Raw genomic sequence first — 13,333 nt, 5'->3', positions numbered from 1 at the left:
GAGAAGAAGAAGAAGATGGAGAGCTTCATAAGAATAGTAGAGGAGGAGATCAAGTCTTCTCTTTAGCATTGACACCTTCGACCCAAGACAAGGCGAGAGAAGATCATCCTCGAACTAGCACAAGAATTACGATGGATAGAATCACGTCTTCTTCGTCTTCTTCTTGTCTNNCGTTCTCTACACTTTCTTCTTCTTCTTCTGTCTTCCCGGCATCTGCTGAAATCTTGGCTCCTCAGTCGCCTCCCTTCCAGCATCTTCAATCTTCGCATTCTCATACTAAATCTTCTTCTTCTCTTTCTCTTCCATCTTATCAAGTGTCTCGTGAAAAGAGAGAAAGCGAAAAGAGAGAAGAAGGAAGAGGAGAAGAAGAAGAAGGCTGGACTTATCGTGACGCCTTAGCTTCTCCATTCTCGGCTCCATCACACCATGAAAGAATGCAAAAGACTTCTTTACCTTCGCTTCCTCTACAAACTTCGTCTTCTTCTTCCTCTTCCTCTGCTTCTTTTTCTTCTTCTTCCGATCAAAAGATCTCTTCAAGAGAGGAAGAAGCAGAGAGAGAAGAAAGACACGGCCTAGAGACGAAGACTTCTCTTCACCCAATTCCAGTGATAGAGAGACGTACCAGTCCAAGTAAGTTGCTTTCTTCTTCATGTGAGGCTTCTCTTTCTCTTCCTCCTCATGATAAGACTGAGAAAGCAGAACACGAAGATTCGCCGAGATATTTTCTTCCCGTTGTGTTGAGGAATGAGGGGGAGGGAGCTCCTGTCTCTACAGCTAACGGGGCGTTCCCACCTACACCTAGTAGTAGTAGAAGTAGAAGTAGCTATAGAGCAACCATCGAAGAAGAGCGTCTTCTTCTTTGTCTTCTCCCCCATCTTCATGCTTCACCTCATCTTCATAGTAAGAAAAATGATAAGGAGAGTCTTTCTTCTCAAGCTCGCAGTTCTCTTCATCTTTCTTCTTCTTTTTCTTCACATGCAGGTGGTCGCCCGAATCTTCAGCCTATCCCTCCCCGTGCAGCTTCTTCTCCTGCTGAACGGTTCATACAAAGACAACAATCTTCATCTCCTTCTGTCTCTACTTCTTCTTCTTCCTACCCATCTTCTTCTTCTTCTTGCTCTTCTACTTCTTCGTCTTCATACCTTGTGAGAAATACAAGGCATACGAGTGGACCTCCTAGAGAGGAAGGGGGAGAAACTGAAAGAGAAGAAGGAGGAGAAAGAGAAAGAGAAGGTGTCGCCGTTCCTCTTCCTCCTTCTTCATCTTCTTCTTCTGCGTCATATGCCTACGCATGCCCTGTATCAGCGAGTGATTTGGAAATATACTTGAACCAGCAAAGAGAAGAAATGAGAAGACATCGACCAGGGGTAGCAAGTCAACTAGGCGGGAAAAGAAACGACGAGGAAAAGAAGAAGATCGAGGAGAGTCGCCATTCTTATCAGCAGAGTGCTCATCCTTGCAGTAGTATGAGGGGGACGTCGTCAACAAGGAGAAATTCGATGGTTCCTTCGGGTGTATGTACACCTCCTGCTCCTCCGTCTTCTTCTTCTTCTCTCCTTCCTGTTGCTTCTCCTTCTGTGTCTCCATCGCGTAATGAAGGAAGACAGAGAAGAGAAGAGAAAGAAGAAGAAGAGTATCAAGGCGAAAGAAAAGAGAAAGAAAACTACGACACGCGAGGATTATCTCTTGAAAGGACGAGGCCTGTTAATTACTCTACGACCGTAGAAGAAGAAAAAATGAAGAAGAAGAAGATCGAGACAGAGACTCCAAGACATCTTCATCTTCCACTTGCAGCCGAGTCATCGAGACAGGAAGTCTTCATGAAAGAAGAAAGGGGACCTTGCATAAAGGAAGAGGATCAGGAGGAAAGTTATCGTCAGCGAGATAGATCTCTCATGAAAAAGGAGAATGAGACAACTCGAGAAGACAAAATTTCCTCTTCCTTATCTCGAGAAGGTCAGCTCCATTCTCAGCTTCTCCAACAGAAAGAACTCATACAAACTCTCATCCAGAGACATCTCCAAGAGGGAGGCCATGAAGGAAGAAATGCCTTGAAGAGGGAAGTCTATCCAGTCGGAGAAGAAGAAGAGGAAGAAAAGAATAAGGAGAAGTCTTCTCGTCAGGTGGGTTTCTCGTCCAAGAGAAGAGAGAAAGAGGAGAAGAATGAGGAGAGAGAGGTGACGTCTGATGAGCCATCGGAGAATTTTCCAGAAGAGAGAGTTAAATCCAAACAAGCCGCGATCGAAGCCTGGGAAGCCTTTGTAGAAGCCTATAGATCGGAGCGTGAGGAAGCTCGAAGTGATAGGATGGTATCAACGACGCATACCCACAAGATGCCTGCCGCTGCTGCAGAGGAGGAGGAGGAGAAGAGGAGGAGGAGGAACACGAAGAAAGAAGAAGAAAGGAGACCGGATCAAGAGAACGGTGCTTCTCAAGAAAGAAGAAAAGATGAAGAAGAAGAAGACAAAGAGGCGAGAAAGAACGACTTGTACGAAGGCCAAAAGATGAATATCTACCAGTCATCTTATCACCTCTCTTCTTCTTCTGTTCATCATTCCAAGAAGGACAACGATAAGAATACATCGTCACTTGCCTTTAATGAAGCAGGTTTCCTTTCTCATAGTCGACAGATGCCTTCCTCCTTGGATGAGCTTCCTTCTTCTTCTTTCTCTTCTTCTTCTTCTTCGTCTCCTTGTCTTCCTCCTCTCTCATCTGATAGACTGCCTTCGTCAGCGGGGATTTCGTCGGAAGAGAGAAGAACTACGACGTCAGATAGCGCCCTACAAGAAGTCTTAAATCTCGAGGATCATTTTACGGGAAAGATCGACAAGAAGGATCTCTTTCTTCATCCATATCATGCGCATCCTTCTTCTTCTGCTTCTCTTTCTACCAGGGATCGATTCCTAGAGAATCCAGAAAACCTCTCAAGTCGTGAGGCAAATGGCAGTCGTATGGCCGCTCTTTCGTCTTCTTTATCGCCTTCTTCTTCTTCTTCAGTCGATGAGAGAAAGTTTTATGACGAAGAAGATGAAGAAGAAAGAGAAGGAGAACAACGCCACCAACGGGGTGTATATACACCTCAAGGAGTTTCATCGTCATTCCCCCATTCCCTCTCGAAATCTCAGGCCTTCTATCCACAAGAGCAGCTTCTACAGTCTACGCGCCTTCGAGATGTTTTGGATAAAGAAAGAAATAAGCATTCTCTGCATAGCTCCAGCTATTCTCCTCTCTTATACAGGAATCAAGAGACGAAAGGAAAAGCGATAGGCGAAGACCTCTCTTGTCTCTCCCGTAGACACGACCACGTCTTAGCCTCTTTGCCTCTCCATTCCCACCCTCATCATACATCTCCCTATCTCTCTTCTTCTTCTGTTCATACACAAGTGTCAAAAGACCTTTCTTCTTCTTCGTCTCATTGTCTTCTTCCTTCTCGTGCGGTAGATCATCATCTCGATAGAGAAAGAAAAGCGAGAGGAGACGAAGAGAAGAGTCCCTCCGTCTCTCGAGATCTTCTTCTCCCCCTTAGCTCTCATCAAGATAGCCGTAACGATCGTCTATCAACCCGCCTCCATCTCCAGCAGAAAACGCTCGTACCTTCCTCTTCTACAACTTCCGAGAAGCGCTTTCTTTCGCCTCTTCTTACCAAGTTCGCTTTGACGAAGTCCCAGCAGGAAGACGAGAGAGGAAAGAAGACTCTCCTTTCTTCTTCGTCTTCTTTTCTTACACATTCTCATTCTCTTCTTCATCCTCCTTACGCTTCTTCTTCGTTAACTTCGCAGTCTTTCTCTTCTTCTTGTTCTCATCTCCAAGGCCGGGGGAACATGCAGAGTCAAGTAAACGAGAAGGAAGAAGAAGAAGCGCTCGGACGCCCGTGTTCCGCAAGATCTCCGGTGTGTATCTCTTCTTCTTCATCTTCTTCTTCTTCGTCATGTACACCTCGGGGTATCAGCCAGAACGGTTTTCTAAAGGAAGAAGAAGAAGATCCCACAACAGGAGAAGGAGGAAAGCTGGGAGAAGATGAAGATCTTTTCATACATGATGATGTCAATCAGATGAGTCTAGCTAGCCATACCTTCTTGAATCGATTTGGAAAGACACTCGAAGCTCACATGCGGCTAGCCACCCCCTCGACAACCGCCACCCCTCCCACAGCCACACCTGTGCCACCAAAGAAATTTCTCTAAGATAGAGAAAGAAATGAGGAGAGGTGGCAGCGAAAGAAAAGTTTTCTGAGTCATAAGAAGAGAAGAAGAAAGAGCTTTTCAAGAACGATGACAACAAGATGCAGTCAAGAAGGATAGGAAAGGCTGCGAAGAGCTAGCTAAGAGAAAAAGGGGGTTGAGAATAACTATAGGAAAGTGAGAGAGGATGTGAAGGAAGAAGAGAAAAGGAGAAGAAAAGAAAGAAAGAAAGAGAAGAGGTGGACTTATATGTGAGTGGGATTTACACCATGAAGGGAGTGACGAGGTGGCGAAGGCGTGTATTCTCTTTTTCAGCAGAACGAGGTGTACATACACTGCAGAACTAGAAAAAGAAGAAGTGGAGATAGAAACAAACGTCTACTGTTGAGAGAGAAAAGAAAGAAGAGGGGAGAGTTCCAGTACGAGAAGAAGACAAAAGACAGAACAAGAGAAATAATGAAAGAAGAAGAAGAGAGAGGAGTGAAGAGGAGTTCGCATGCAGAGAATGAAGAGGCGGTACGTACACCCCGCGATTCTTATTCTTATCCAGATAGAAGATTGAAGAATGCTTTCCTTGAGTCTTTCGCTTTCTGAGATAGAATGTGGATCTATCTGTTTCTGTCATGGGGAAAGAAACATAAAAAGAAAAGAGGAGAGAAGAGGATAGACGTGTAGGCAGTAGTAGTTGTTGTTGTAGACAAGATATGAGGGGAACTAGACACGAAGGCTAGCTATCAATTGTTTTGGCTCGAGGAGAGATTGTAGTAGTTAGAAACAACCAAGAAGAAAGAGAAAAGATTCTTTCTCTCTATTGTTCTCCCCCCCCCCCTCCTTTCAATGAAAAGCAACTGTCAATCTTGGGTTCGGAAAAGAAGAAGAAGAAGAAGGAATGAAAGATCTTGTCGAGTTTGTCTTCCTCGCTTGCTTATTGTCTTTTTTGTTGTCTACATAACCATGTGATTGATGTCAGCTAGCTAGCTAGCTAGCCATAGCGGTCTGCACTCGAAGTCCCTTGTGTTGCATCTGAAGTTTTAAAGACACATGAAGAAACAAGAGGTAAAAAGGGGGAGAGAAGGAAAGAGATAGACGGCATAGATAGACATCCTTCTTTCTCTCTTGCGTTCTTTTTAAGCGTGTCAATTGAGTAGCTAGACCGTGTCTACTTCTTCTACAAGGCCTTTCGTTAAATTGGAACTGAGAGAATCTTATCTAGAATACCCACAGTTTGAACAGACACTCTTGTCTCTCTCTCTTTTTCTTCTCTCCTTCTTTCTTGTTTGTCTAACCTCTATGGTTTTTTGTCTTTGTGTATTTTCTATATCTATCTATCTGTCTATCTTTTTCTTTCTTTTTCTCTCTTTTTCTTGCTTGGGTTGAAAGGAGAGAGAAGAGACATCGCAGAACAAACTCTCGTTTGTCGTCTTCATTATTTCAACGAGACAAACGCAGCCCTGCGCTGATTGCTGAGCTTCACTACTAGCTAGCTGGCTAGTTTGACTGGCTAGCTATCGATTGTCTTTTATAGACAACGACGGAGCCATATCGTGTTGACGAGAAGTCTAGCTTCTGCTTCTTGTCATAAACGGCATTGACAGAAGAAGAAGAAGAAAATTCTACTTTCCGTCAAGATCCAACTACCTTCTTTCTTTCTGTCTTTGTTTCGGTTCCGAGCTTTGATCTATTTATCTATCTTGCGTATATGTTCGGTTTCGCTTTCCGTCTCTTATCTCAGCTGTAGAGGAGAAAGAAGCGGGGCAAGAGAGTGGGAAGACTGTGTGGTACATACACATCTCTAGATGATGCAAGAAGAAGAAGAAAGAAAAAGAAGCAATCCTCTGCTGACAGGTAGTGCATGCATGCATCCCCTCGTACAGGCGAAGACGAAGAAGAAAAAAACGAAGAGAGAGAAAGAAAGGCTTTTCAAAGGTGTAAGAATATCTTGTGAAAAGAACATACAGTGCATGCAATCGATCTATTCTCCTTGTTCTTCTTAGGTCTATCTATAGATATGTAGCAATACTAATATAAGATATGGATCATGTTCATTCGTAGTGTAGTTGCATACGTCCGATGGGTATTTCTCACCTTAACCATCTCTTCTCTTTTACCCTCCCATCTAGTCACACTCCTACTCCTACCTCTATATATCCATAGCTATCTCTCTATATATATATAGATAGATATAGAAAGAACTATATATATATATACTTCCTAGATGATGCATGCTCTATTTTGTCTAGATCATTTCTTGAAGACGAAATAGTTATGTGAATGAATGAGCAAGTAGAAAAAGAAGAAAAAAGGAGAAGAAAGAAGTTGTTTTCTTTATCTCTCAAAGAGTATCGTATAGTTCTTTCTATCTAACTAGCCGTCGACACAGAGTCATTCATTGTTTTGGTATCGACTTCATTAAGAGCGATGTCTCCAGGTGCATTCTTATGAGGTGTATCTAGACCCCGTGAGATTTCGAGAAGAAGGAAAGACCATCTTATCAAGGCAGCATCTCTCTACCTTTTATGTCACTATTGTCGCCGTTGCTCCTACTACTTCTACTACTAGCATAACTACAACTCTGACTACTACTACTACTGCTTCTACTCCTCCCATCAAACTACTATAGAAACTCCTGTAATTATGACTCGTATTCTCCTTACTATTATTCTTAATACTATCAGTATTAGTATTATTATTAGTATTGTTAGTATTAGTATTATTATTGTAGTTTCCACTACTACTAGTACTACTACTAGTAGGAGGAGGAGGTGTATGACTATACATACAAATACTCGTACTGTGACGACGATTAGCCATAGTAGTAGTAGTAGTAGTGCTACTATTATGATGCCTACTAATACTACAGAGACTATGGCCCTACTACTCCTACTACTGAAAATACTGCTACTCCCCTATTACACCTGTAAGGCATACAACTATACGTAGTAGCAGTAGTAGTCTTAGAGATAGCTCGCTCTCCTAGTAGTAGTAGTAGCTGTACACGTTCTTGTCTGAGTGTGTTTTGAAACATGGAGACGGACTTTGAAAAGAAGAATGGCGGGACATCCATCACTCTAAACGAAAGACATTCCCCTCCCTGTACCTCGAACTCTCGCTCTCTCTGTCTCATGTGTATGTGAACTCTTCGAGAGAACTTTCATGACTTTCCCTCCTACTTCTACTACTTCTACTCTTATGATGATGGCGCCACTACTCCTGCCTCCCTACTCCTTCTCCTAGTAGTAGTAGTGCTTCTTCTTCTTCTTTGTATAATTTAGAAGTCTTAATACTACCGAAGCCTCTGTTTGATGTTTTCATAATGATACTAATCATGAAGTGCATAAAGAAGAAGAAAAGGAAGAAGAAGTATGAATGAATGAAGTGTATGGAATCCACACCCCGAAACAATACTACTACTACTTCCCACCTCCTCCTACTACTACTACTACTCATAGTTGGAATAGTATTAGGAGTAGTAGTATAATGGTATTAGTATTTCTTGCAGCATTCGTTGTCGTCGAGTGCTTTGAGTACTTCCGCTATTTGTTTGGCTAAGACGAGGAAAAGAGCAAAATTCTACGGAGACTGAATGACTGACTGACTATTCGAGGCGGAGATTTGATACAGATGAAAATACGAATGACGAGGTGAATGGATGGATGGAGTCATATTAGGAATAGGAGGAGTAGTGGTCGTAGTAATTCCTCTCTTTCTCTTCTTTTCGTATGAGTCGTGAGGAGTCGAGAGAGAGAGAGAGAAGCAGAGAGAGAGAGAGGGAGGGAGATAGAGAGAGAGAGGATGACTGAGGAGATGAAAGAAACTGCGTAAGAGGGAGGAGAGAGAGAGACAGGACTTTCCATCATAAGAAAACACGGTTAATCCTTAGCATCCCATCTATACCTCTCTCCGACCTCTTCTTTCTCTTCTTCTCGCTCTTGTCAATAGACAAGAGAAGAAGAAGAGAGACAACACGACTGTCTTGAAAGGACATCGATTGAAAAGAAATGTGTTGAGGAAGAAAGTGGAAGAAACTGATCTATTCCTTCCTTCCTTGATGACTGCTCTCTATCATTCCTCCTCTTCTTCTTCTTTTCTTCTTCTTCTTTTCTACTTCATAGACAACCTTCTTCTTCTCTTACTACTACTAGTAGTAGACAATTCCTACTATATCTAGAGCTATCACTCTTACTACGATCGCAGAAACTATTAGTATGTCTTTACTTCCTCCCTTCCCCCTACTTTCTTTCTTGTTCCTCCTACTCCTATCGTCGTTGCTATCTTTCTCGTACTTTTTGTATTCTTCGACAGACTTACTCTTCTTCTTTTCTTTACCCTCTTCAATGGAGAGGTCATTCTGTTAAAGTTCTGTCCGTTACTTTCTTCATGGAAAAGTTTCTTGTCTTTCATTGCTCTTACCTTCCCCTCGCTCTTCTTACGGATCACCTTCTTCCTTCTCTTCTTCTACGCCTTCCTTACTTCATCTTTCTCTTCTTCTTCTTCTTCCTGACTGACCGAGTGTGTCTCTTATCTTTTTCGTCTTCTTCTTAAGTCTTTGTGAAGATGCCTGGAGTGAAGTAGAGAGGTCATCAACAAAACCGAGAAAGACAAGAAAAAGAAAAAGAAGAAAAAGAGCAGGAGCAGTCAGAGTGTGATGGGTGGATGGATGGATGAATGAGGAGAAAAGATCGATCGATCGATCGATCAGAGGTGTCTTCTTCTTCTTCTCTCTGTGACCGCCTAAGAGGTCGTCGTTGCTTTCTTATCATCTTTCAGTCATTCATACAGTCACTCTTTGTCTCTTTTTCTCTCTCTTTGTCGCATGCATATCCCTCCTATGTCAACCAAGATGAAGAGGAGGAGAAGAAAAATGAAAAAGATGAAGAAGAGCCTTCCTATTTTATTTGCATGTGCCTCCCTGACCGTTTGTTTGAAGAGAAAAGTCGTGTTAGATCTTCTTCTCCATCTACAAGAAGAAGCCGAAGAAGAAGAAGATTAAGAAGCAATTTCTCCTCCTTCTCCATTCTATCGCATTATCCACACATGCATAACTCGATTCTTCTATCTCTTCATAATGGTAAGGATAATGCAGTATATATATATGCATATAGATACATGCATATACATACATATATAACCTATAGGTCTATAGATAGATATTTATATATCTATCTATCTATGTATGTGTGTCTGTACGAGCAGTGTGTGTCGTAGCCAGGCGTTTCCTACTTCTGTCTAATTCTGTGTGTTTATTTCCTTCTTCACTTTTACGTCTTTTCATACATGCAAAATATATAAGAAGAAAACTACACATATCACCCAGCCTTTCGCAATTCCTTCTCTCTTTTCTCTTCTTCTTTCCCTTCTCCTTCTTCTTGGTAGTTGGATGGGAGAGCTTCATTCTCCTAACTACAGGACTCAATCAGCCAGTCAGTCAGGGAATGCATGCATGCATGCATGCAGTGTCTTTCTTTCTTTCTCGGGCCACATGAAAAGTTTGCGGTGGATTAACGACAAGAAACGTACCAAGGCACGAATGACATATACAGCAGAAGAAGAGAAGAAAAGACACCTCCTCGTCCTCCTTCTTACTCAACTCATACCAAGATAAAGAAGATAAAGGATTCTTGCATGCCGCTGTACATTTTCTCTATCAGAAAAGAAGAAAGAAAGGACGAAGAGAAAACAAGATTTTGAAGCAACTACATCGATGAAAAAGAAGGCGAGGCAAGGCAAGGCCATTACCACGCATCTCCTCCTCCTCTTCTTCTTCTCTCTTTTCTTTTCTTCTTTCTTCTTCTTCTTTTCAAAGACATCTCGATGAACAAGAAGAAAAGAGAGAAGAAACTCGCTAAAGTCTCTCTTATGTGGAGGATTCCTTAGAGAGAGGAGCTTCACCCCCTCGTCTTATATGAGGAGTCCTTTTCTCTTCCTCTTCTTCTTTCCCGTGAATAAAGAAGAAAGATAAAATAAGGAAAGAAGATCGACTTCCTCTAGGAAAAGAAAAAGACAGAAATCTCTTTCAGTTCGTCTGTCTTCTCTAGCCACGCAAACCACACACATAGACAAATACTGAAGGCAACAACATCGAAATTTCATACGCCTATAGATAGAGCTATATACATACATCTATATGCATGCATCTATATGCATGTATCTATACACGTATATATATATATATATATGGAAGTCTCTCTCTAGAGATGTATAGACACGTGTAGGCTAGATGGTAGGTAAATAGAAAAGACAATCTTCCCCGACGTCATGAAGAACCCGCATGTGTATAGATACATAGATACACGTATATACAGAGAGAGAGCATATAGATGTATGTCTATCTATAGATGTGTGCAGCATGAAGATGCAGACATGTCCTTGGAAGACAAGTATGACTGACTAGATATACCATGGAAACATCTATAGATCGAGACATGTAATTCATAGAGAGAGATAGATAGGCAAGGAATGGAGAGAGAAGAGAAAAAGAAGCCTCTTGGTTGTCCTTTACGAGATGAGTCCAATAGGGAATAACATTACCAGTGATAAAGAAGTCCAAGCTCGTATAGGAGAGGTACTGGAGATGTCTATATATATCTATGTATACAGAGGGAGTCAGTCTAGTTGAGAGAGAAGAAGACTCATGAAGAAGAAGAAGAAACGAAAGACAAGCCACTCGACATAAAAAAGACGACGGAGAATTCTCTCTCTCTCCCCTCATCCTCCTTTAATTTATTTCTCTTTCTCTTTCTCTTTCTTTCTCTCTATCTCTTTCTGTCTCCCTTCATCTCTTTCTTTCTCTCTCCCTTCATCTCTTTCTTTCTCTCTCCCTTCATCTCTTTCTGTCTTCTTCTTTTTCTTCAGGCAAGCAGAACCGCCACAGCAATCACGTAGAGAGGATTCGAAGACAAAAAACCGAAAGAAAAGAAAAGAAAGAAAAGAAAAGAAAAGAAAGAAAGAACAAGAGCAACGGCATTAAGACATGATGCATGCACGCATGCAAAGGATTGGGGATTGGCTTGATTTGGGTGGAATTCTCTCCTCCTCCTTCTCTCCTCCTCCATCCTCCTTCTCCTCACTCACTTCTCTCTCTTCTTTCTCTTCTTTTTCTTCTTCATGGGAAGGCTAAGGTTTCCACCATCCCTCCATATTCTCTCAACTCAAGACAATGAAGATGAGAAGCCGGAGAAGAAAAAAAGAAGAGAAAAGAAGAAGAAGAAGAAGAGGGAAAGAAGAGAAAGAGATATCTCTCTAATAATGAAAAGAAGAAAACACCTGCAACGACCAAATAGATAGAAAAGCAGCAGATACAAAGTCAAAGAAATGCCTCCGAGCTGAGAGAACCTCTTCTCTTCCTTCTTCTTCTTCTTTTACACCCTCTTCTTTTCTTTCTCTTCCTTTTCTTTTCTTTTTCTTTCTTGTCTTGTCCTTGTTGTTCCTAAGGAAAAGACGAAAAAGAGGAGGAAGAATTCAGGCAAGATTTGATAGAAGTCTTCATCCTCTGGATCGGGGGGGCGTCACTTATTCTTCTTCGTCCTCATCTCGCCTCACCTCACCTCTCCTCCTCTCTTTCTCTTTTCTTCTTTCAAACAAAAGAAGAAGAAAACGAAAAGAAAAAGAAGAAGAAGAGAGCTCTACCACAACAAGATTAACAGCAGTAAGTCATTTGTATGTTGCTTTTCTCACTTCTTTTTTGTCTCTCTCGAAAGAATACGATGAGACCTCCTCTCCTCCTCTTCCTTCTGCTGCTTCTCCTCTACCTACTCTAGATCTACATATATACGTAACACGAAAGAGAAGATAGCTAGACAGAGACTGATAGATAGATAGACTATAGATAGATAGACAGATAGATAGAATATGAAGAAGGAGATGATGGAAATGGAGAGACAGACTTCCTAGAGGTCGGCACATGCGATGAACGTTGCAAGGAATCTTCTTGCATCTTATCAAGAGAAACGAAAGAAAACGAAACGACCTAGAGAGAAGGAGAAAAGACTTAGGGATTGTAGATGAGAGGAAGCTCTACAGAATGGTCCGAAAAGGAAGAGATGAGAGACCACGAAGGAGAAGAAGAAGAGGCAGAGGGATTAAGAAGAAGTCGTAAAGGAGGAGGGCAGCAATACAACGTCGAGGAAGGAATGGCACCTCGATTCCCCGTACACTCGCGAATCAGTTGCCTGCCAAAAAGAGACAAAAATGAGGAAAAAATAGAGAGATAGAAAGATACACTTCAGCTTGGATGGAGAAAGGCATGACCTACACTTGGAGTAGAGAAGGAGTATGAGTGTGGAATGGGTAGGTAAAGATGACTTAGCGAAAGGCTTCACCAACCCTGACCACTCCAGAATCGATTGCGGAGGCTTCTATCGCCAATTTTTTCTTCTTCTTCCTCCTCGTCTTCCTGCTGCTGGTTTGTGTGCTTCTTCTACTGCCTCCTCATACATAGACACGCACATATATCCCAGAAATCTCGTCTTCTTCTTCTTCTCCTTTCTTTGCTTTCTCTCTTTTTCTTACCGACATGCGACAAGGTGGCGTACGAGGATTTCGAGAGGCGACCAACAGCACACCCCCAAATGCGCACCTACACACATACACACGCAATACAAAAGAAGAAAAGAAGAAGAATAGAAAGAAAAGGAAGAAGAAATAAAAAGAAGAAAAAGAAAAGGAAGAAAAGAACAACAAGGAGGAGAAGGAGGAAGAAAAGATGCACGCCAGCAGAGACATACACACACAGAGGAGAAAGAAAAAAGAAGATAGCGAGAGAGAAAGAAAGAAAGAAAACGATACATACACATATGTATATTTATACATATATATAGATACATATATATATGAGGCATGCATGGAAGGGCAGTTGAAAAGAATGAAGGAAGAAAAGAAAAGCAAAGAGAGATGAGAGAAGGGAGGAGAGAACGAGAATAAGAACAACAAGAATAAGAAGAAGAAGAATTCATGACAAAAAAGAAAAAGAAAAAGAAAGAAAGAAAGAGAAACTCTACTCTCACTTCCCAATGAAAGGACATGCAGTGACACGCCTCTACCTACCCTCATAGCTAGACCAAAAATAGACTAACGATAGACACGTAGACAGATCAAAGATAGATTAAAGATAGATCAAAGATAGATTAAAGACAGATCAAAGATAGATTAAAGAT

At 41.8% G+C, this 13,333-nt stretch overlaps 2 protein-coding genes across 2 annotated transcripts; one reads left to right on the top strand and one right to left on the bottom strand.

Moving 5' to 3' along the window:
* Positions 1–3: 3 nt before the first annotated feature.
* Positions 4–5,440, top strand: CSUI_000024 (uncharacterized protein). Its single transcript, XM_068060259.1, has one exon. The coding sequence runs from the start codon at positions 132–134 to the stop codon at positions 4,182–4,184; it is 4,053 nt and encodes a 1,350-aa protein (XP_067927767.1). The 5' UTR covers positions 4–131; the 3' UTR covers positions 4,185–5,440.
* A 4,210-nt stretch (positions 5,441–9,650) lies between these two features.
* On the bottom strand, positions 9,651–12,904 carry CSUI_000023 (spry domain-containing protein). Its single transcript, XM_068060258.1, has 2 exons — positions 12,690–12,904; positions 9,651–12,349 (listed from the first exon to the last, which is right to left on the bottom strand). Exons 1-2 carry the CDS (start codon positions 12,764–12,766, stop codon positions 12,169–12,171), a joined length of 258 nt encoding a protein of 85 aa, XP_067927766.1. The 5' UTR covers positions 12,767–12,904; the 3' UTR covers positions 9,651–12,168.
* Between the last annotated feature and the right edge of the window lie 429 nt (positions 12,905–13,333).

This window comes from Cystoisospora suis (genome assembly GCF_002600585.1).
Source record: "Cystoisospora suis strain Wien I chromosome Unknown contig_15, whole genome shotgun sequence".
Classification (NCBI taxonomy): domain Eukaryota; phylum Apicomplexa; class Conoidasida; order Eucoccidiorida; family Sarcocystidae; genus Cystoisospora; species Cystoisospora suis.
The sequence above is the reverse complement of the archived record's forward strand: the minus strand, read 5'-3'. Positions and strand labels throughout refer to the sequence as shown.

Coding starts and splice junctions, on each gene's coding strand:
- CSUI_000023 (XM_068060258.1), bottom strand. CDS start 12,766: ATGTGTGTAGGTGCGCATTTGGGGGTGTGCTGTTGGTCGCCTCTCGAA. Junction 12,350..12,689: donor CGCCACCTTGTCGCATGTCG/GTAAGAAAAAGA, acceptor TCTTTTTGGCAG/GCAACTGATTCGCGAGTGTA.